General features: G+C 38.5%; 2 protein-coding genes across 12 annotated transcripts in view; one reads left to right on the top strand and one right to left on the bottom strand.

Annotated features, from left to right (window-relative positions):
- Positions 1–12,122, bottom strand: part of ATP8A1 (ATPase phospholipid transporting 8A1) — a 233,779-nt gene extending 221,657 nt beyond the window's left edge. For all 3 annotated transcript variants that reach the window (XM_007178756.3, XM_007178757.3, XM_007178755.3), the window contains exon 1: positions 11,788–12,122. In XM_007178756.3, coding sequence (XP_007178818.1) covers positions 11,788–11,836 — 49 coding nt within the window. In that variant the 5' untranslated portion in view covers positions 11,837–12,122. The remainder of the gene's footprint in view (positions 1–11,787) is intronic.
- A 336-nt stretch (positions 12,123–12,458) lies between these two features.
- Positions 12,459–23,325, top strand: part of GRXCR1 (glutaredoxin and cysteine rich domain containing 1) — a 336,269-nt gene continuing 325,402 nt past the window's right edge. For 8 of the 9 annotated variants that reach the window (XR_009008475.1, XR_009008472.1, XR_009008468.1 and 5 more), the window contains exons 1-2: positions 12,459–12,784; positions 13,618–13,688. The gene's annotated coding sequence lies outside the window, so the exon portion shown is untranslated. Of the gene's footprint in view, positions 12,785–13,617; positions 13,689–16,483; positions 16,598–23,325 lie in introns of those variants that run through there. The other variant, XR_009008476.1, reaches the window with a different exon arrangement.

The following is a 23,325-nucleotide window of genomic DNA, read 5'->3' as shown; positions in this document are numbered from 1 at the left end:
ATATGGCAGCAGAGCAAGGGATCCAGGAAGAATGGTCATGGACTCAGAACCAAAATGGTGCACTCAGAACCAAAGAACTCCGACATGGGGCAACGAGCGTGTCCAGAGGAGCTGGCCAAGGGCAACAATGGGGAAAGTGAAAGCAAATGATATTCAGAGCCCTTGGCAGCCTGGTTTGGCACTGAAACTCCTCACAAGTGCAGAACCCTGGAGTCAGGGACCAGAGTCTCTTCTCTCAGAGCAAGGCAGGGCCCCCAGTTCCGGAGCTCTAAGTTGCTGTAACAAGCACTCAGAGTCAAGGAAATGGTGACAGGGTGGTTCAAGCCACAATCCTTAAACTGCTAAGTCATAGCTCCTTAAAAGTCTCCTACTGCTAAGAATTTCAGGGCTGGGGCAGGGCTAACTCTATATGGGGGTGAGGGAGGGAAAAGGGGAAAAGATGGGCTGCAGATGCTAGAAGGAGATTTCTTCTAAACCAAGTTGGCTTTACTTTAAGACCAGAGTTAGCCAGTGACCTAAACCAATTACAGAAGCTCAACTATTCTAAACTGGTGTCAGAACAAACCATCTTTCTGATTCACCCCTGCAAACCAGTTTGCTTGCTTCACTCATGAAGGCCAATTTGTATTCTAATTAGGTCTGGCCCACTGAACTGGTTTCCTGGTCCAGAGCCTAGATTGCCTTTGGCCTTCTTAGCAACAGTCTCCCGCTAAACTGTCACCTGACTAACCCAGTCCCATGAAGTACAACCCCAAATGGATCAAGATAAGTCATCTTCAAAGATGGCTTAGGCAAAACAACAAAGAGGCTCAATTCAAAACAACCACTTCCCTTTGCCCAGTTAATTCAATGTGTAAATGACCCATGAAGCCAAGTTCTTTAGTCCTCTTAGATTAACAAAATTGATGGCAATGATGTATATAAAAGCATAGTACCCGAAGTTACTATCCTATGTACACACATTTCATGTTAACATTTAAATGAAAACTAATAGGAAGGTAGGGCAGAATGGTTTTATCAAATCTATTTAAAAAGAATTGTTTTTAATGGGATCAAAACAACAGGCTTCAAAAGATGCCACAATGAACTTACGTAAAACCTCTAAATTGCCACGAGGGCTGTGTCAAAAGCAGTATTATCTAAGCACTAACACATTTTGTGAGGTTTTATGAGAACACTGGAAAAGGTCTTGTGTTGGAAAGAAGTAAGTTAAAGGCCTAAATCTCTACTTAAGAGAGAAGTATATCTACACATGTACTTTTAATAAGATTACTTTGAGCCTCATTTCCGTTATAAAATGTTATATTCTAAAAAACTCTAGTAAATCCTTACATGTAAGCCCAAGCTAGAGGTATAATCTACAGCTGTGCTGTCCAGTAAGCAGCCGCTAGCCACATGTGTCAACTGAGCATGTGAAATGGGACTAGTGTGAATTGAGATGTATTGTAAATATAAAATATACAGCAGATTTAGGAAATAGTACAAAAAAAAGAAGAATGCAAACTATTTCATTCTTAATTTTTATATCAGTGACATGATGAAATTGTATTCTGGATATATTAAGTTAAAGAAAATGTATTATTAAAATTAATTTCACCTATTTATTTATTTTTACAATGTAGCTAGAGAATATTTAAAAGTACATATGTGTCTAGTGCTTATGGCTCACATTTTATTTCTCTCAGTGCTGATCTAAGGCATGAATGCCAAGTTGATAATGAGTAGATTTTACAGAACAATTCATTAAATCCCAGCTGGTCTAAATTCTGACCCCTAACCCTAGCAAAAAGGATAAAAAAGAGCAATATCTTGGCTATTACGTAAGGGCTACGTGAAACCTTAGTAAGTTGGAACCCGAGTCCACAAAACTTCAGCACATAAAAATGAACAAACCTTGCTGAAAAAAGTAGTGTAACCAAAATATACCTGGTCAAGTCTAATTAATTGAAAACCTTGTTTAAAAATACTTTGCTTTCTGATATATAATTTTAAAACCTACAGAGATGAAAATTAACTGAAAAACTATTTAAAATAAAAGAATTCAGACTGATGGTCAGTTTCAAAATCAACAGCTTCCACCTTACATGTGCTAACAGTCGCAAGTAAGAACATATAATTTTAGAAAGGACCCTATACACAATATCTTCATAAAATATAAATCATCTAGGAATAAATCATTAAAATGCACAGGATTTATTTAAGAAAACTCTCCCCAGCACATAAAAGAAAAACCAATAAATGGAGAAACAAACTAAGCTTAAACAAGTCAGTATACGAAAGATGTCAATTCTCTCAATATAAATTTATAAAATTAATGTGATACCAAGAAATATCCCAACACATTTACTTTATTCAATGATGCACTCACTGGTTTAAATGGAAAAATAAGCATGAAAATAGCCCCTAAAATTAGAGGAAAGAGCAGTGATAGGACAGTTATGAGGACAATTTTTATTAATTGCAATAAAGGAATTTGATACTAGGGGCCAAAACAAACCAAAATAGAGAGGAAAGGGAGAGAGAAGGGGAGGGAGATACTGACTCCAGGCCAGAGACTGACTCAACTATATATGTAAATTTAGCACATAAAAGAAACACCTCAAACCAGTGAGGGACGAATAGATTATAAAATATATGGTTATCATGTCAGTTAGATAATTGAGAAAAAATAAAATTAGACCCCTACCTCACATCCATAACAAGATAAATCCCACAGGAATTACACATGTAACTGTTTAAAGTGAAACCTAAAAGTACTAGAAGAAGAAAATATAAGTGAAAAATTATCACTATCTTGACACGAGAAATATGATATTAAACCAGAAATTTTAAGAAAGAAACTGAAAGACTATACTTTATAAAAAGTAACTATGTACATGAGAAAATACCAAAAAAAAGTTAAAAGATAAACTATGAACAGAGAAAACAGTTAATGTCTTTAACATATGATAAGCTCTTAAAACTCAATACAAGACAATCTTCATAAAGGAACTTACAATGAATAAACAATTCAGAAAAAAATAGAAATAATTATTAAACTAATCAAAATGCATTCAACCTTATAAGTACAGCAATGTAAACGTAAAGAGTTTTTTTTTTCTTTTTTTTTTGCATCGTATATTCACAAGGATAAAGAAGACTATCTGGTGCTGGAGAAGGGGTAAAGGAATAGGCACTCTTGTTCATTTTCAGTGAGGCTGTAAACTTCAATAATCTTTCTTGCATTTTTTTTGCCCTCATTATAAAAAAAAAGGTACATACTTTTGCCCCAGAAATCCCTTTTCTCAAAGATTTTCACAAAGAATCAGAAAAGTGTACAACGATGTATAAAGGTGCTTATTCAAGAGTGGTTTTTTTTTTTAAACAACTTTAAATGACCTAAATACCCACCCACAGAGGATTCCTTAGTAAATTATTATACAATAACACGTATAATGCTAAGCTGCCATAAAATTCATGATCTATGCATTCAATAAATAACTACTGAGGCCCTACCAAGTGCCAGGCAGTGCTCTAGGAACTGAGGATATGAGTAGTGACGGTAGACAAAAAAATTCCTTCCCATGGGAGAAGGTGGTCAAAAGTACAATACAAACTTCCAGTTATAAGATAAATAAGTTCTGAAGATGTAATGCACAGCATGGTGACTACAGTTAACAAGACTGTATTGTATATTTGAAGTTGGTAAGAGAGTAGATTTTAAAAGTTCTCATCACTAGGAAAGACAGCTGTAACTATGTGAGGTGACGAATATTAACTAATCTTATTGTGGTAATCATTTTGAAATATTGTATATACAAATATCAAATCATGTTGTACACCTTAAACTAATATGATTATGTATCAAATATATCTCAATAAAACTAGAAAAGATAAAATTAAAAATCCCATCCTTTGTGGAGTTTACATAAACTATATTTGATAGGCAAGGATGTCCATGAAATACTAAGTGGGAAAAAAAGATTAAAAGTAATGTGGAGTCTGATCTGATTTTTCTTAACAAATAAATATACTTCTCCTCTCCTGGAAAATAGCTGGAATGGATTAAATGTTAACATATATATTAAATGATTATATTTGGATGGCATCGTTTGGGGTGATTTTTACTGTCCTCTTTGACACCTTTTTGCCACATGAGTTTTCTTCAATGAGCAGGTGTTACTTCTACAGTCAAGAGAACAAATTTAAGCTCTTCTATTAAAAACAGTTACCTGTTCATCTGACAAACATGGAGGGCGACTATATGGCAGGCAAAGCTTTAAGTGCAGAGAATACAGCAGTGAACAGATCACAAAAAAATCGCTCCCTTTGTGGTGCTCAGGTTCCAGTAGGAAGATATCAAGTAGGTCTGATTATAACACATCTGTAGGTCATCTCATCTCTAGCTCATAAAATTCATTTAAGTCAACCAATATCTGAGCTCCTACTATGCCCCAGGCAATGTCCTCAGTATATCTAGTAAACAAAACAGACAAAAATCTCTGCCTTTAGGGAGCTTACTACCCAGAGGATGAGAGCACTGAAAGATGTGGGTTCCAGTGAGGAGTAAAGAATGAAACTGTTGCCTTTACTCACATTCTAATGAAACTATGTGAGTAGAGACCCAGGCAGCTAATATTTCACTAACTTCAAAAGTACACTCTGATCTCTGCAAACTTTCCTATGGCTGTAAGGTAGGCAAATGATTCAGTTCTCATTGTTTTTGAAATGATATAATGAAAAAATAAAAAAAGAATGATGCACTATAGACTAGAAAACCTAAAATAATTTAGTTCTGCCACACTTAATATCTCCAGATGACACTAAGCAAAATGACATGTATTGGGAATTCTCAAATATTGATCACATGAAGCATCACTATGCTCACACACCCTCTCTGTGAAAGAGTGTCATGACAGTTGTAAATCTTTTAACTCATTTCTATGGTTACTTTGGGGGTATCCTTCATTCACTACACCTTTTTATCCCACCATTCAATTAGCTGGCTTGCAGCAGATGCATAATACATGCTTGCTAAAGGAACAAAGGATCTTAGTCATCTTTTACTTGGACAAATGAAAGAGCCTTCTAAAAGTTTCCTTTTAACAATTCTTGCAGAAATTATCTCCATGCTCCTTTTGTTATCTTTTAAGTAAAGGAAATGTAGTATTCTTTATCATTACAAACATTTTAAAGGTGCCATTTACACAGACCAGTCTAGGAAAACAGTCCCTAGGACGATTCCTAGATTTATCACTTAGCACGTGTTTTACATAATCAAATGAATGTCTTACATTTTAGCATAATATTCAACAGAAGAAAATGCAAACCATTGGATAGGTATGTGGTTTTTTTGTGTGCATTTCCTTAGTTTCGAATAATGGTCCTTATTTTGTAAATTATGAGCTCTAGAACACCTCTTTTATTCAAGCAAGAGCCTTTGACAATCTGACGGTGACTGTGCCTGTCAGTTGCCAACCCAATAACCATTTTCCCTTTTTCTTTTAGGAATAAAACACTGAGTAATGTGTCAGATAGAAAACTCCATTTCCCAGCTTCCCTTGCAGAAGGGAGTCAATGCAAAATAAGCATTAGTCTTTGTGCGGTACTTCAAAGAAAACCCTTTGGTCTCACACCCTTCCTTTTTCTTCCTACCTGGGACTCCTACACAATGGCTGGAACCTGGCAACCAGGTTATGACTTTACGGAAGTTATATACTAAGGATGATGAGGCAGAAAGATGTAAGGAGCCCATTTCCCTTACGATTTTATGTAGTAGACATAGCTGACCTGGACTGCCTTCATGTTAGTTTTACAAGACTGAGAAAAATTCTATTTTGTGTAAACTGTTATTTCAGTCCCTGTTTCTAGGATTCCTAATGCTGAATTCAGAGACTTATTTATTTAGCTGGAGTAGAAAGTGAAGAGACCTGTAATTCTTATCCTTCTGCTTTATCTAGTCTTGTGTTCTGGCAAATTTATCTACTATCAGGGTTTCAACTATTATCTCTGAACTTGAGATTCCCATTTGATTTTACCCATATCTAACCTCCAAATTTCAAAGTATCCTCAAAACATGTCCATTTGGATGTCCCCCAATCACTTCAAAATTTGAATGTATATCTTCTCTTACTGTACTGACCCTCCTTCTCAATTTCCTTATCTTTTAATAGATCTTCCCAATCAATCAGGTTCAAGACTATAAAGCAGAGTTCCTTAAAATGTTTCACCTGCACCAGAATATTCTGGGCAGCTCATTAAGAATGCAGTCCCATGGCAGATCTACTCAACAGAATCGTCGTGAGGCAGCCCAAGAAACCGCAGTTTTAATGGGATACCTGGGATCTTGTAAACATTAAAATTTGAAATTACTGCTTCAGAATCTCCTGCGGTATATTCACTATATCACTATGTCCTATGACGTGACCTTTGTCACCTCATTTCCTACTCTTCTCCCCCTCCCTTTTCCTTTAACACTCCTCTCTCCTGCCTTGGGGCCTGTCTGGAACATTCTTTCCCCAGATTCCCACCAGGCTTCTTTCACCTCCTCCACCTCAACTTTTCAATGAAGGATAGCCTAACCAACCTATTTAACCTTGCAATTCATCCACCAACCTTATGTATCTTACCTTTTCTTTATTTTTCCCACAGCACTTACCACATAACAAAGTCTATAATTTGCTAATTTGTTGTGTTTGCTTTGTCTCTTGCCTCACTAGAATGATAGCACTTCCAGGGCAGGGCTTTTTCTATTCTGTTTGTTCACTGATGTATCTCAAGTACCTGGAACAGTACTTGTAAGAGTTCAACAGATCTCTGTTGAACACGTTAACGATTTACTGAGAAATATCTCTTAATTCCTCCCTTCCCAGTCTCACTGCTCCACTTCAACACTAATCCTGGCCTTTGTCATTTTTAGACTTTTTTAAAAAACAACAGAGTGTATTTACAGTGTCATTTCCTCCAAACCATCCAACATACTTCCAGGCTTATCTTTCTAAGACACTGTTTGGGGATGTCACTCCCCTATAATGATTTGGCTCCTAACTGGCCCTGTTAGAAGTATTATACATTGGCCTCATGCTTGCATGAGAATTGAATTAGATGAACTCTAAGATCCTTTTCAAATATTTGATTCAAAATCCAAATGACTCATCTTGGCATTTAAAATGCTCTGTAATCTAGAAGTATTTACTTATCCAAATTTACATCCTATTCCTTCCAAGTTTCCCTTTGTTCCTGGCCAGTTTCTTTAAGAACTCTCAAATAAGCCACAGTCATGTTCACTGCTTTTTCAATTGGTTACTCTCTACCCTCAATGCCCTCCTGACTACTGAAATAGATGGCATTATCTTGGAAGCTTGGTACTCAGACTGTGACCTGCAGGCCAGCATCACTCAGTGTTACCCGTGAGCTTGTCAGAAATGCAACTCCAGCCCTACGCATTTAGAAGCTGCATCTAACAAGATCCCCAGGTGATTTGTGGGCATCTTAAAGTTTGCAAAGCACTGCGTGAGCACTCATTTCAAATCCTTTCTCAATGGAATGTTTGCTCGGCAGACCTCATGTTCTTATGTCTGATCTGCCACAGCTCTTTGTTACCCATAGCAGGCGCGCTGTTTTAATTAATAACATCCCCTCTTAGGCTATTTCTTTTAAAAAAAAAATAAATTTATTTATTTATTTATTTTTGGCTGCATTGGGTCTTCGTTGCTGTGCACGGGCTTTCTCTAGTTGTGGTGAGCGGGGGTACTCTTCATTGTGGTGTGCGGGCTTCTCACTGTAGTGGTTTCTCTTGTTGCGGAGCACGGGCTCTACAGCGCAGGCTCAGTAGTTGTGGCTCACGGGCTCAGTAGTTGTGGCGCACAGGCTTAGTTGCTCCACGGCATGTGGGATCTTCCCGGACCAGGGCTCAAACCCGTGTCCCCTGCATTGGAAGGCGGATTCTTAACCACTGCGCTACCAGGGCAGCCCCAGACTGTTTATTTCTTATTTCATGGAAGTTCTTTCCCCTCAATTTGGTTGTAAATAGCTTGCACACAGAACAGCCATGCATCTGGCCAATCTGAATGCAGGGAACAGAAACCCATTCAAGTCACTTGAAGGAAAAAAAGAGCCTGTTCTAAGGCTACTTGGGAACTGGGACTAAAGGAGTCAGGAGGGAGGTGCTCCAGGGACTGGCCACCCTCTCTCAGCATCTGTGTCTCTCTGCCTCATTCTCTCCTTCCGGTTCATTTTCTCTCCTATCTTCCTCTCTTCACGCAGTTTCTGTTTCCTCATACTAGCAGCATTTGCACAACCTATTACAGCCAGCCATTCTCTCCTCTACCAGCCTATTCTCCTCTGTCCCTTTCTGCTTCAGCCTTCACTCTAAGCCTCTAAGCTTAACTCTTCCCATGGGAGAGATGATCACCACAAAGCATCTTTCTGAGCCAAAACACAAGGTTTCAAGTGTTTGAGCCACCTATGGATTCTCTGCTCTTGGGTCAGGAGCCTGCCGTGGTCCAACCAACTGAAGCCAAGGACGCTGCCGTTCAGAACAAGGCCTTTAGACAGCAGGAGCTGCCAAAACAGACTGTTCCTTAGGAGAGAAAAGTGTGGGCAGGGCAGGCAATGAGCCACATCGCCAGCCCACAGGGTCATTATTGATGTTGTCCTCACCACAGTCCAGAGCAACATGCTGAGCACACAATAAACTGAACCAACCAACACGGGGGGGTAAGGGTCATTCACCAAGTACCACTATGCCCCTGACACTGTGCTGGATGCACAGGGAATACAAAGATTAAATACGAACCAGTCATTGTTTTCCCACAGCTGTTAACTCAAATGTGTCACTGAACTAGCTACTTGACCTTTGACATGTACCTCAACCACTTGGGCCACAGTTTCCTCAACTATCAGATGGGACCATCTTCACCAACCTCCAGGAGCACTGTAAGGTCCTATAAGGTAATCTTTGTAAAAATGCTTTGAAAAATATACATGCCAATCAAAAACAATACTGTAGCCTCTCAGTACTTAATGAAATCCTCTCATATGGCATAGGTTTTACATTATTTTCTGGTCCTTTCTCTTTTCCCATTTCCCATGATATAGAATCCATCAACTGCTATTATTTGAAAGAACAATCCCAGTATTACCACTATATTTTCATTACCTGAATGGCTCACTCAAATGATGATTAAGAAAATTCATTCACTATTGTCAAAAAAGACAACAAACAACAAGTGCTAGTGAGGATGCAGAGAAAAGGGAACCCTCATGAATTGTTGGTGGAAATGTAAATTGGTGCAGCCACTGTGGTAAACAGTGTGGAGGTTCCTCAAAAAATTAAAAATAGAGCTATCATATGATCCAGCAATTTCACTCCTGGGTATTTATCCAAAGAAAACAAAAACACTAATTAGAAAAATACATGTATCACTATGTTCATTGCAGCATTATTTATAATAGCCAAGATATGGAAGCAACCTAAGTGCCATCAGTAGATGAATGAATAAAGAAGACGCAGTGTGTGTGTATGTATACATATAATGGAATATTACTCAGCCATAAAAAAGAATGAAATCTTGCCAGTTGCGACAACATGGATGGACCTAGAGGGTATTATGCTAAGTGAAATAAGTCAAAAAAAGACACATGCTGAATGATTTCATCTATATGTGGAATCTATAAAACAAGTGAACAAACAACAGAAACAGTGTCATAAATACACAGAACAAACAGGTGGTTGCCAGTGGGAATTGGAGTGGGGGGTAGAGACGTAGGTGAGGAAGATTAAAAGGTACAAACTTTCAGGTGCAAAATATATGACTCATGGGTATGAAATGTACAGTGTGGGGAATATAGTCAATAATTATGCAATATCTTTGCATGGTGACAGATGGTAACTAGACATTGTGGTGATCATGTTGAAATGCATAGAAATATCGAAACACTATGTTGTGTAACAGAAATTAACATACTATTGTAGGTCAATTATACTTCAAAAACAAACAAACAAACCAACTCATAGAAAAAGAGATCAGATTGGGGGTTATCAGAGGTGGGGTATGGGGGGAGGGGAAATAAGACGAAGGCGGTCAAAGGGTACAAACTTCCAGTTATAAGATAAAAAAGTACTAGGGATGTAATGTACAACATGATAAATATAATTGTTTATACATGAAAGTTGTATGTTATATATGAAATTTGTTAAGAGAGTAAATCCCAAGAGTTCTCATCACAAGGAAATTTTTTTTTTATTTCTTTAATTTTGTATCTATATGAGTTGATGAATGTTCACTAAATTCATTGTGGTACTCATTTCATGATGTATGTAAGTCAAATCATTATGCTGTACACCTTAAACTTATACAGTGCTATACGTCAAATATAGCTCCATAAAACTGGAAGAAATAAATAAGAAAAAAAAAGAAAATTTACTTCACTCAGAAGTGTAAAAAAAGAATGTACACATTTTTAGTGCGTACATTTAAAGACAGCACTATCACTTATTCAATGTGCATCTATAAGGTGCCCTGTATATTTTTTCATTATATTACAAATGACAATAAGAATGTACTAAATCCCTAAGGAGGACACAGGTTAGTTTTGACTCTTGTGTGGCCTTCTCCCCAGAGCAGTTTCACTGAGTATTTCCTAAGTGCTGTAATCAGAAAATCATAGCTACTAGAGCTCAGAGCCCCCATTTTTAACATGGGGACTCTGAGGAAGAAAAATAATAAAATGGCCTGTCTCAAACCCCTATAATCCAATTCTCCTAAAATCTGTATCTTTTTTCCTAAAATCACTTTACCACTTGCCAAACATTAAAGGGGGGAGGGGGCGGGGGTGAAGGATGGACATCAGCGATGTTGTGAGAACATGAGCCACCCTTTATAGGATTCAAGTATGGGTTTATGTGACAGAAAAATAAAACTAAGCTCCAGATATGCACTGTTTTGGCTTCGCCATGAACAAAATGAAAAAATATTTACCAACTGACTGCCACATGCTAGGCAGGATGCTGAGGGCTCATCAGAGGATGAAGACAGCCTCGGCCCTCCAAAAGCTTACTGGCCTTTACCCTCGGTCAGCTGTTGCTCATTGCTGACAGGTGTAGCCATTCAACATCTGGCCCTGGGTGGAGCAAAGAAAACAGCTTCCACCTTGCTAAAAAGTCCGCTCAGCTGGCCAAAATGCAGGTATCAGGTAAAGGGAAAAACAAAACCTCAGACGGGAGCTGGGTGAGACTCCGCTGCAGGAGGCGGAACTGCAGAGACTGTAATACACAGCACCGGCGGAGCGCCCAAGCCCAATTAAGGCTCCTCCCGCTCGGAGAGGCGAGGGGCTGTGGATAAAGGATCCTGCAACCTGGGAAAGACAGATTCAATTCCCGGGGAGCCGTGATATGGGGGCTGCAAAAAAGGTGGGCGGCTGGTTGGGGCTATGCTCCCTAGAATGGAGAAGCAGAGTGGAGACAGAGTGGTCTGTGAGCTAGTGGGCAGGGAGGTGGGCAGGGCGAGAGCGCAGAGACCCAACAGTCACGCTGCCGTGTAAAGCGAGCCTTGGGGATCCCTCCGAGGACACCAATTTCGGGGCTCTGCAGCTGGGAAGGGGTCTGCGAGGGCACTGAAGGCGGCGCAGGGAGAAGGGTTCGCCAAGGACCAGGCGCGACAGCCGGACATTGCTGCGGGAAGAGGTGGGACGGGGCATCTCTTACCCGACACACACACACACACTCACACCGCCTGACCCTCGGCTGGCCCCGAGCCGCCCCCGCGCGCGCTCCGCACCCAGCTTCGCGCTGCAGCAGCTACTCACCCTCCGCGCGGGAGCGGATCTCCGACACGGTCCTCCGCATGGTGGGCATCGCGGCGGCCACCGCAGGTGGGTCTTCAGGCCAGACTCTGCACCTGTCACGGCGCCGCGCGGGCAGAGGATCTGGCTTCCCCGCGCCGAGCGCTCAGCAGCCGCGCGGGCCCAGCCGCCCACCCAGGGCAGTGCCGCTGCCGGGCGAGACCCTCGCACACCAGCGAGAGAAGGAGGAGGTAATGAAGGCGGCGGCGTCCGCAGAGCTGAGCGAGCTCTGCCTGCCGACGCGGAGGGAGCGGCGCGGCGAGGGGCGGAGCTGGGACGTCGGCACCCGGGGAGGGATCCTCAGCGCGCCCTCTCACTCGCACAACTGCAGCGCTGCGGGAAAGGCGAGAGAGGGGCGGGGAGAGACTCCGGAGGGCCTCCTGCGCCCCGCCCTGCTTTGGACCGTACCATCCCCGAGGGGGGAGGGGCAGATGCCGGCCTCCTCCACCACAGGCCCCCTCGTCCCGCCCCATGGCTTCGGCTCTTCCTGTCTTTTCTCAACGCTCTTCTGATTCTTCCAAGTCTTGGCCGGAGCGGAAGGGGTACTGTGGCTCCTGCATCCTTGCAAATCCTCTCCCGCCACCCTCTAGTTTTAATAACAATGGAGTCGCCCGTGGTGCGGAAGTGGTGTTGGGTCTGAGCGGGCTGGAGAGCGGCGAAAGGCCTGGGGCGTTAAGGGCTAGGAGCTGCGGAAAGGCATTGCGTGTTGGCCCCCCCGGGTGCAATTCTAGCCTCGCTGCACCGCCACCAGCCCTCGCGACCTGAGTCGCACCTGCTCACTCGCCTGGTCCACGAGCAACAGGTTCTGAGGCCGGGGTCCTCTGGCGCTGGTGGCTCCTCCTGCCCACGGTGCTCGTGTGCGTCTGGGGCCGGCCTGCGAGTGGTCCGGTACATCCAGCTAGTGCGTGTTCTGCAGCCTGACAAAGCTCTGGACTTGCAGTAAAGTCAACTGTTGGGCCAGGTGCTTCAAAAAGGACTTTTTTTGTTTGGGTTTTTGCTTTTAGTCAAACGTGCAGGGAGTTGGCAGCAGTAGTTTTACCTGAAAAGGGGAGAGGGAGCCTAGTATAAAGTCCTTAAATACATTAAATTTTAGTTTGCCCCATATCCTACAAATAAGTGTAACTTCGTTACCTTTTATTTTGTATACGGAGATCTATGCTAACAAGTTATCAGAACAAGTACGGTATTTTTTATTTATTGTTGATTTCGTCTTTAAGTTAGGCTGTAAGGTTTTATACATTGAATAGATCGTGGTGAGCCGCTGAAATGGCGAGAAAGGAGTAAATTGAGTTGGAAACAATTTGCTGCTTCTCTCATCTTGTGCTCTTCCTCCAGCACCCGGTGGAAGAGGGCTTTACGTGGAGGCGTTTATTGTGAACTTCTTTCAGGTCCTGAAGGGAGCGATCTGGAAAGGTTTGAACAGAGAGATAAGTGATTATTCCCAAGCCTCAAGAAAAAATAAAACCTGCTGATAGCATCTTATTTGCATTTGTGGTGTTTTCTCTGTCTCCTGCAGGTAGCGTTTGCTAATCAGAGCCCTGCCCTACGTTAATTGAGTCAGGCGTTCAGTGCATATTTATGAAGAACCCACTCTACTTGGCTCTGATTCAGAGGCTGGGATTAGAACAAAGAAAATGTATTTCCAGTGTTCATGAAACATTGCAGGGTAGAGCAGGACTCAAAGGTGTTTATTTCAGTGATGGTCTTGATTTACAGGTATGGTCTTCTAAAAGTAAGAAATGAGCACCCAGCCTTTTTAGGACAGTCATCACTGACCCTTCTTTTTCCTTCCAGGTCCAGGATCTCCTTGTATAAAGCAAACTCCCTCTGGCTTGATGAACGTACGTCTGAAAAAAATTAAAAAGGTAAGTACAACAAGGAAATAGTTTTTAAAAATCAGCTCTAAAAGTTAGTGAACAGAAACCAGAGAAAAATGCAGTGCTTTTGCGATTAACGTTTTAGATAGAATTTTATATAAAGCCAGAACCAGTTTTTATTCAAAATCAGTGCACAGCAGCATACCAGTATTTGATTTATGAGCAATCGCCTTTGTAATTCCTATGGACCCTGAAATGAAGTTCAAATCTGCTTATTTACAGATAGTAGTTAGCTGGAGTTCCAGAGATTACCTCTGTTTTCTATAGACCAATCTATTTTATATATGTCTGTGTGTCTGCCATTAACAACCCATCAGCAAAGTTGACAACATACATCATTCATACAGAAAATGACAAGAGTCTTTCATACAGAGAACATTGCCTGATATAGTCCGTAGCTCACTGTGTGTCCTTTCCCAAGTTATGCTATCACTTTATCCATAATGGCAAGAGTATCCTACCTAACTCATTTCTTTTTTGTTTGTTTCGTTTTGTTTTCCCCAGCTTTTTTTTAAACATCTTTATTGAAGTATAATTGCTTTACAATGTTGTGTTAGTTTCTGCTGTATAACAAAGTGAATCAGCTATACATATACATATATCCCCATAATCCCTCCCTCTTGCATCTCCCTCCCACCCTCCCTATCCCACCCCCCCCAACTCATTTCTGAAAAACCATTCATTTCTGATTGTTAGAAAGCACACATGTTTTTATTGGTGCAGAACCCTGATTGAAGTTGAATGTTGTACTAATCTGCATGTGCTTGATTTCAAAGTCCTCTCAGATCTCCTCATCTTCCATTGCACAGTGCGCTAGCCCCTGGCAGGGAACTCTGGTGCCAGCAACATGACCTTGTCACAGAACCTGTAATACAACTCAGATGTCAGCAAGATCGTTTAAAAACATTCAGGTCCTGCGACTGCACTGTTGATGGACTTAGAAGGAAGCGGGTTATTCAAGAATAACTTTTCCAAGGGCCAGGTTTTATCCTCCACAAAGTATCCATTGAATGCATAACATGTGTGAAGTCCCCAGCCAGAATGCTAAGTTACAAAGACGCTTAATGCATTTGTTAAAGTAAACAGCAGTGTAACAGGATGGCTGGCACTTAATGCCAAATAGACCAGCAGCAACACTAGAAGCACTGAGAGAAGGGGAGATTCCAAGAGCTGGGTGATCAACATACTTGAGCTAGGTTTTGAAGTAGGGGTTAAGTCTGTAGAAGTGAAAAGGAAACATCATTCCAGGTAGGAATGCTTGGCATATAGTTAATAGGTAAGTGCTCAATTATGATTTTTTAATGAATGGTTAAGGAAATGGAATGATAGAAGACCGTATATGGTTGGGGAGAACCAAGAGACCAGTTGGACTACAGGGATCTCACTGAGAATCTGTACACTTTATTTTTATTTTTTCTAATTTTATTGAAGTATATTTGATTTACAATGTTGTGTTAATTTCTGCTGTACAGCAAAGTGACTCAGTTATGCATATATATATTCTTTTTCATATTCTTTTCCATTATGGTTTATCACAGGATATTGAATATAGTTCCCTGTGCTATACAGTAGGACCTTGTTGTTTATCCATTCTATATATAATAGCTTACATCTGCTAACCCCAAACTCCCAATCCATCCCTCCCCCAGACCCCCTCCCCCTTGGCAACCACACCTCTGTCTGTTCTCTATATCTGTGAGTCCGTTTTGTAGATATGTTCATCTGTACACTTAAAATGTGGGAATTGTATGTTATGTGAATTATATCTTAATAAAGCTGTTTAAAAAATTGTCTCTAGAGGTGTGAGCCACAAAAATTATCAAGTCCAGAAAGTCAAAGAGATGTTGAGCATATTCCTATCTTGGTGGGTTTTCACTTACTAATTACGTGATATTGCCTTGAGTTGTTGTTGTTGGGGACACCGAGAATTAAGAATTGGTCCTTCTTGGGAGGAACTCATAGTTAAGTAGGTGACAGAGGCATGCTCCCTAATTTACTAATTTATGATATACCCAGAAGTGCTTTGGGAACTTACATCCTGAAGGTAGTTGGAGATGTACTTGAGAACCCTGCTTCTGATTGAGAAGGAGGAATGCAAAGTTGAATACTATACGACTATAGAATACAGATGCTGGATAATGCTGGCAACTACATTCTAAATTCTTTTGCAAAAGCACAAAATAATGGGGTAAATTAACCTTAAAGTTTAGATAATTATATCTTTTAGTTTAAAATTGAGGTTAAGATATAACATAAAATTCTATCTAGTCGCAAAGCTACCTGGTTATTGTAAGAAAAGATGCTTATTACCTTTGGTGTGTAGTTGGTATATTGATTCAATGGATGGTGAAGATACTGTTATGGTTAAGAGATTACTATGACATCATTATGGTATGATTAAGATATTATTATGCTATTGGGCTTGTAAGGCACTTTCCCCAAGTCTTCCCATCTTGATTGCTCTTTTTCTGTCACCATCATTTACATGCATACCGCTCTGGTGCACCAGCAAGTTCTTTAGGCTCAGTTTTAAAAATATGTCTTACTTCCATCCACATTTCATCTCCACCTCTACCTTGTACAGGCCCCCATCATTGTTCACCTGTGGTAGCCTCCTAACTGATCTCCCTGCTTTTACTTTTGTTGCCCATTCATAGTTATTATTATTTAAAAACACAAATGAGTTTATTATTTTAGGATGAGTCAATGTCATTATTATTATTTTTAAAAACAAATGAATTTTAATTTCTTTAAAACACAAATGAGTTTATGTCATTTCTTAGGACTTCAGTGGCTTCCGGCGGCACCTGGATTGAAGCCCAAACCCTTTCTGATCTTGCCCTTGCCTGCCTCTCGGGCTCATCTCCTTTTACCCCTTATTTGGTCATTGGGCTCAGATTATCCCAGCTCACCCCAGCTGATATTGCCCCACTTCCCCAATGCCAGCCACCACCACATTGCCTTAGTCTGTTTTTCTCATAGCACTTATCTCTGAAGTTTTCTTGTTTGTTGGTTTACTTGTTTATGATAAATAGGTCTTGCTCTATTGTCTTACTTATTACAATTTGTCTAACTTTAAGAACAGTGTGTGTCAAATGGCACTGGATCAATAAATATTTGTTGAATGAATGAATGAACTGAAAAATGAGTGTACTGTGAATGATCTAGTTCCTTAAGATTGGAGACTGGAAATAAGTCAAAGAATAGTATTTTATTTGAATAGATAATAAGTTATACCCTTCATAAGCATGTATACTGGAATATATTACTTTGTCATGAAATAATTTAGAACATATTTGCTATGAAGTACTTGATACCAGAAGAAGCTTCTGAATACCATATTGGCTTTTGTTAAAATCAAGTGATCGAATTTTTAAAACAATAGACTGATTGGAGCAGCTTGTTCTTGCTGGACTCACTGTAACAAAACCCATATAACACAAAGATGTGTGTGCAAAGATATTCACTGAAGCATTGTGTAGGAGCAAAAAGAATGTAGCCATCACCGTGTGCTGATATTGAAAGAATATCAAAATATATTAAGTAAAAAATGCCTGTAATAAAACAGGGTGCATAATATGATTCATTTTGGTAAATAAATGAATTATATATATATTATTTTATAGAAAAGCATAAAACAGTCATTTACCTTTGGGAGGCTCCTATTTTTCCTATTTGATACTTTTCTGCATTGTTTGCATTTTCTAACTATAAGATTTTTTTTTTAAAGTGTCAATAGGGGTTATTTGGATTTTGCTTTTTTTTTTTGTATTAATAAGTGTCATGTCTTTAAAGCACTCATGTTTTTAAAAGTGCACTCAGAAACCATCAGAATATTCAAGAGAATTTAATCAGAATAAGAAATGCCAGATGAAAAAACAAAACAAAACAAAAGACAAACTGATTTCAACCATACTTTTCTCTCATGCCTGTGATTCATTTCTCATGAGTTTACCATTCTCTTTCCAAACACGTTAGCAAAGTTTTAAGTCAAAGTTATCATGTCTTTAAACTTTATTATCTTCTTCATATAGTGGGAATTTCCAACAAAAAATAGTACAATGATTTTTTTCTTCACTATAATTAAAAATATTTTGCTCCTGTTTAAATGAAATGAGATTTAAAATGTTGATTTGTTTTATATGAAAAGACTCTTAATAGAAAAAATATTTTAAATATACTCCAGTACATTTCAAATAGTGTTTGATTCACACACAAATTTTCAGAAAAAACATTTACTGAATTTTTTACTCAAAAAGTAAATGAACGTTCAAGGCAAAATAATCCTGGTATTGAGATCTTGAATTCAGACTTGTCATTTCAAACTGATAAGAGAGTAATTAAATGGCATGATTTTTACTTGAAAAATTTCCATCCTACCAGAGCCAGGAAGTGAAAATTAATTCTTAATTTAGAAGTGCTGTTTCTTTTCCAAAACTTAACAAAACAACATTCCAGTAATGCTGAGTCTCTGTAAAATATTATTGTAAAATATTCTTCATGGATAATACATTTACTGTAGTATTTTTATGAATTCTGATATTTTAAAAAGCAGCTTTATCGAGGTATAATTGACACAATAAACTTAATATGTTTAAAGTGTAGAATTTGGTAAGTTTGGACATACATATAAACACCTACGAAGCCATCACCACATTCAAGATAATAAACATATCCATCATTTCCAGAAATTTCCTCTTTCCCCTTGGTATGGTTGTTATGTATAACTAGAGATGCTTTTTCTTCATGCATTCAGTGCAATTTATTGAGTGCCCACCACGTTCTAGATACTGAGCTGAATATTTGAGTTTGAATGGTCAGCTAAACCAATAGGTTCTGGACCAATAAAAAATTATGATCAAATAATTATGTAAGTAAATAAATATAAAATCATAACTGTATATCACATTCTAATGGAAAGGTAGTCTACACCTGTATATATTGATTGTACTTCAAAGTATTTCTGGGCTTTCACACTTATATCTGGAACTCTTCAAAAATGTGTATATGTACCTTTATAATATGTCTGAAAATAGACATTAACATTTTATTTCTACTGGATGTTATGGCATTTATCTTGAAAATGGTGTCATGTTTCTTACATGAAAAGGATAGCCAGTGAAGACAAGAAATTTTATTATAATTTATTTCTTTGATGTTTACCAGAAAGCCAATATTGGAAATGAAAAAACTCCTAAGAAAATTTCACTTCTTTTTCTTGCCATGTCGTATTAGGTGTTATTTCAAAGGAGGAAAGGTGATAATAATGAGGTAAAGTATTGAAAGAGAGGAATGTTTATTAAAAATTGAATATAGCAGTAAATGACATAAATATGATTATGAAATACAATTTTGTAGTTCCATCACTTAATTTGGAAAGAAAGCCAGACTTAAACAAGATGGTTTCCTGATGAATTGAAATAAGGCATAGCTATCAAATGTTAAATATTTGCCGATCGCATTTGGGCCTCTTGGATGATATATCCTCTGCTCAGTTTCATAACTCACTGCAGTGTTTAGCAGATATATTGGAAAATCACAATGTTGTTGTTGTTTTTTTCCCTCTGACCCCAGAAATTCTCAGAAACAACATTTGCTGGAAAGAGGAATCATTTATCACTGTAGATTCTTTCCAACTTTGAACTCTGAGGAAATCTACCAAATGGAGAAAGAGAATCAATACTTAACTCAGGATTACATTTTAGTATTCACTCTAAAGAAAGAAGCCAGGGGGAAAACACTATAAAGAAAAGGCGTAAAGAAGGTAAACCAGCTATAGATTCAGGGCTTGTGGAAGCTGGACATTCCGGAGGCAAGAGTGAAGTGAGCTAGTGCCAAGGACGGGAGCAGAGGCTTGGACCTCTTGGATAGATCTGCTTGCTGGATCTAGGCCTGAAATGTCAGCTCCTCTTCCCTGCCTGTGTTCTCTTGTCTGTTTTTCATTTAGTCTAACCTCTTAAAAGCTGACCTTTGCCTGTTAAATTGGAACCTCTTTCCTTCTGTTCCTGAATCCATGCTATTCTGATTCCAGCTTGCCTCCCAGGCTTTCAGCAGCCATATAGCCTCTAATTGAAGTGGCTGCAATCTGTTGCCTGCATAGCCCCTCAAGGTTTCCAGTGCCCCTTGGTTTGATCCTGTGCCTAGTTTTGGCCCCCATTGGCTTCTTCTGACTTCCTCTTTTGTGTGTGTGTGTGTGTGTGTGTATGTGTTAATTTCTATTGTACAGCAAAGTGATTCACATACATATATATATATATATATATATATATGCTTTTTTTTAATATTCTTTTCCATTATGGTTTATCACAGGATATTGAATATAGTTCCCTGTGCTATCCAGTAGGACCTTGTTGTCCATCCATTCTTTACATAATAGCTTACATCTGCTAACCCCAACCTCCCACTCCATCCCTCCCCCAGCGCCCTCCCCCTTGGCAACCACTAGTCTGTTCTCTGTGTCCATGAGTCTCCTGACTTGCTCTTGATCTAAAATGACAGTGAAGGAGGAAAAGGGAGACCTGTAGGTTGAGAAATACTGAGAAGATTTGAATAAGTACATGGGAACCAAATTATGGAGGACCATGCAAATCAGCAGAGGTGTTAGAATGAATGCACAAGGTGAAAGGGAGTTACAGTAGGCCCTAGGTAACAGAGGATAAAATTGTGTTTTAAAAAGATTTTTGTGGTGGTAACAATACGGAGCATGAATTACGGTAGAAGTAAAGAGATCACGATGGAGACGTCAAAGATCTGTTCAGTTAACAGAGGAAATGATGATTTTTAAAAAATTAAGCTTGAATGTAACATGAGGCATTTTTCATAATACATATAGGACTACGGAGAGTAAAGGACAGTAGTCTGTTTATCTGAAAAAAAAAGATAATCTTCTCTGTGTAGTTACAGATATAAGTATAGATATAGATATGATTATGTTTGAACTTTTTAGATGTTGGGTCGATTTTTTATTGAACCAGAAATTCTGACATTCAAGGAGGGGAGATTACCTTCGTTACTTTCTTTGAAAGGTGCTAAGTATATGTTATATTTGAGCATATGCTTAATTAACAGACGTGTTTATCTTTTAATGTTACTATAGCTTTCAGTAGTCTGAAAAAAATGTATGATTAATCTAAAAACCTCATTGGTATCAATCCTGACTTAATGAAAAGAACTGGAATCAGAAGACCTGGTTTGCACCTCAGTTCTGGTTCTTTCTAGTGGTTGGATTTTGAGAATATCATTAAAAAACCTTTCAGAACCTCAGATTGGCTAGTGGGTTAACATGCAGGCTTTATAATCAAACAGCTAGATTCATATACAGGTTCTACCACTTACCAGTAGTATGACTCTGGCCAAGTTACCTAACTTCTCTGTGCCTCAGTTTCTTCATCCGTAAATGGGAACTAATTATAATACCTATTTTATCAGAATGTGAGAAGTACATGAGATAATTTATTATAATGTACTATACAAATTTTAGCTATTATCATCTGGTGCATCCAACCTGTTTTTATACTCTGAGTGACGTAAAATTAAATGATTTTAGGTATTAGAGGCATTTCCCTTAATATTGCCTTTCTTTGTATAGTCAAATAACATAAGTTTACTTAATCTATCATTTGTATGACAGATGGCAGGAATGTTGAATATGTAATTTTAATGCAGGATTCTATTTATTGGTTTCAAGAGACTTGCTGCAAGAATGCTGATTAGTAATATTTATTAAAATGTTAAAACAAATATGTCTTCTTATGTCATTTAGAGTAAGATTCAACTGTATATAATAGAAAACCCAAAATAACAGTGATCTATATGAAGCGGGAGTTTATTTCTCTGTCATATAAAAGAAGTCTGAAGATAGACTCCACACTAGCATCAAAGAATCAGGGTCTTCCCTTTCTGCTCTGCATGCTAACCTATGGCTTCCATCCTCAAGGTCACCTCATGGTCCTAGCTGTCTTCTGGTGTGCCAGCTATAACATCCTCATTGGAAGATGGGAAAAGGAATAAAGATAAAAAGAGATCCCAGCATGCTTAGAGAGATCTCTTTAAGCATCCATTCCTGAAGTCTCCAAAGAAATTATGCTTAAATGTTATTAGCCAGAACTTAGTCACATGGCCACACCTAGCTGAAAGGGAGGCTGGTAAATTTAGTTTCTTATTCAGCTGGCAGTGTACCTAGATAAAATTTGAGGTTCTGATACCAATGAGGAAGGAGAGGATGCCTTTGAGGGTAGGCAGCCAGCATTCTCTGGCTTCCTCATAAATCTCAGAAATCATTCTCAAGGTTGCATTATTAAAATCCTGGAGTTCTTCATGGACATAATGGAATAATGAAACTATGTTTTGTTCAAATTGTGTTTTAAAATATTTATAAGAATAAAGGAAAAGAGTTTGCTTTATTTTAGAAACAGTCTTGATGAAGTAGGTTTTAAATTGATGGAGTTTAGCAAAGAATTTATTAAATGCTAATTGAATATAATATTGAATTGAGTACAGTAGAAAATAGAGGGATAAATTGTTGATAAGTTATTAGTTATTAAGGTGACTTCCTGTTTTAAAGACAAATAAAATTTAAACATTTATACACCAACAAATTGGACAACCTAGAAGAAATGGATAAATTCCTAGAAACATACAACTTACTAAGACTGAATCATGATGAAATAGAAAATCTGAACAGACAGATTACTAGCAAGGAGATTGAATCAGTAATCAAAAACCTCTCAACCAACAAAAGTCCAGGACCAAACAGCTTCATGGTAAGTTCTACCGAACATTCAATGAAGAATTGTTACTAATTCTTCTCAAACTCTTCCAAAAAATAGAAGATGGGGAACTCTTCCACACACATTTTATGAGGCCAAATTTACCCTGATACCAAAACCAGACAAGGATGCCACAAAAAAGAAAATAATAAGCCAATATCCTTGATGAACATAGATGCAGAAATCCTCAACAAAATATTAGCACACGGAATTCAACGATACATTAAAAGGATCATACATCATGATCAAATGGGATTTATTCCATTCATTTAAATGGTTCAGCATCTGCAAATCAATCAATGTGATACACCATATTAACAAAATGAAGGATAAAAATCATATGATCATCTCATAGGTGCAGAAAAAACATTTGACAGAATTTAACATCCATTTATGATAAAAACTTTCAACAAACTGGGTATAGAGGGAACATACCTCAACATAATAAAGACCATATATGACAGTCCCACAGCTAACATCATACTCAACAGTGAAAAACTGAAACCTTTTCCCCTAAGATCTGGAACAAGACAATGCTGTCCATTCTTACCACTTTTATTCAAGATAGTATGAGAAGTCTTAGCCAGAACAATTAGACAAGAAAAAGAAATAAAAGGCATCCAAATTGAAAGGAAGAAGTAAAACTGAAGTAACATTTGCAGGTGACATGTTATTATATATAGAAAACCATGAAGACTCCATCAAAAAATGTTAGAACTAATAAATGAATTCAATAAAGCTGTGGGATACAAAATAAATACACAAAAACCGATTGCATTTCTTTACACTAATAATAATGTATTAGGAAGAGAAATTAAGAAAATAATTCCATTTACAATTGCACCAAAGAGAATAAA

Source organism: Balaenoptera acutorostrata, chromosome 5 (assembly GCF_949987535.1).
Source record: "Balaenoptera acutorostrata chromosome 5, mBalAcu1.1, whole genome shotgun sequence".
NCBI classification, from domain to species: domain Eukaryota; kingdom Metazoa; phylum Chordata; class Mammalia; order Artiodactyla; family Balaenopteridae; genus Balaenoptera; species Balaenoptera acutorostrata.
The sequence above is the reverse complement of the archived record's forward strand: the minus strand, read 5'-3'. Positions and strand labels throughout refer to the sequence as shown.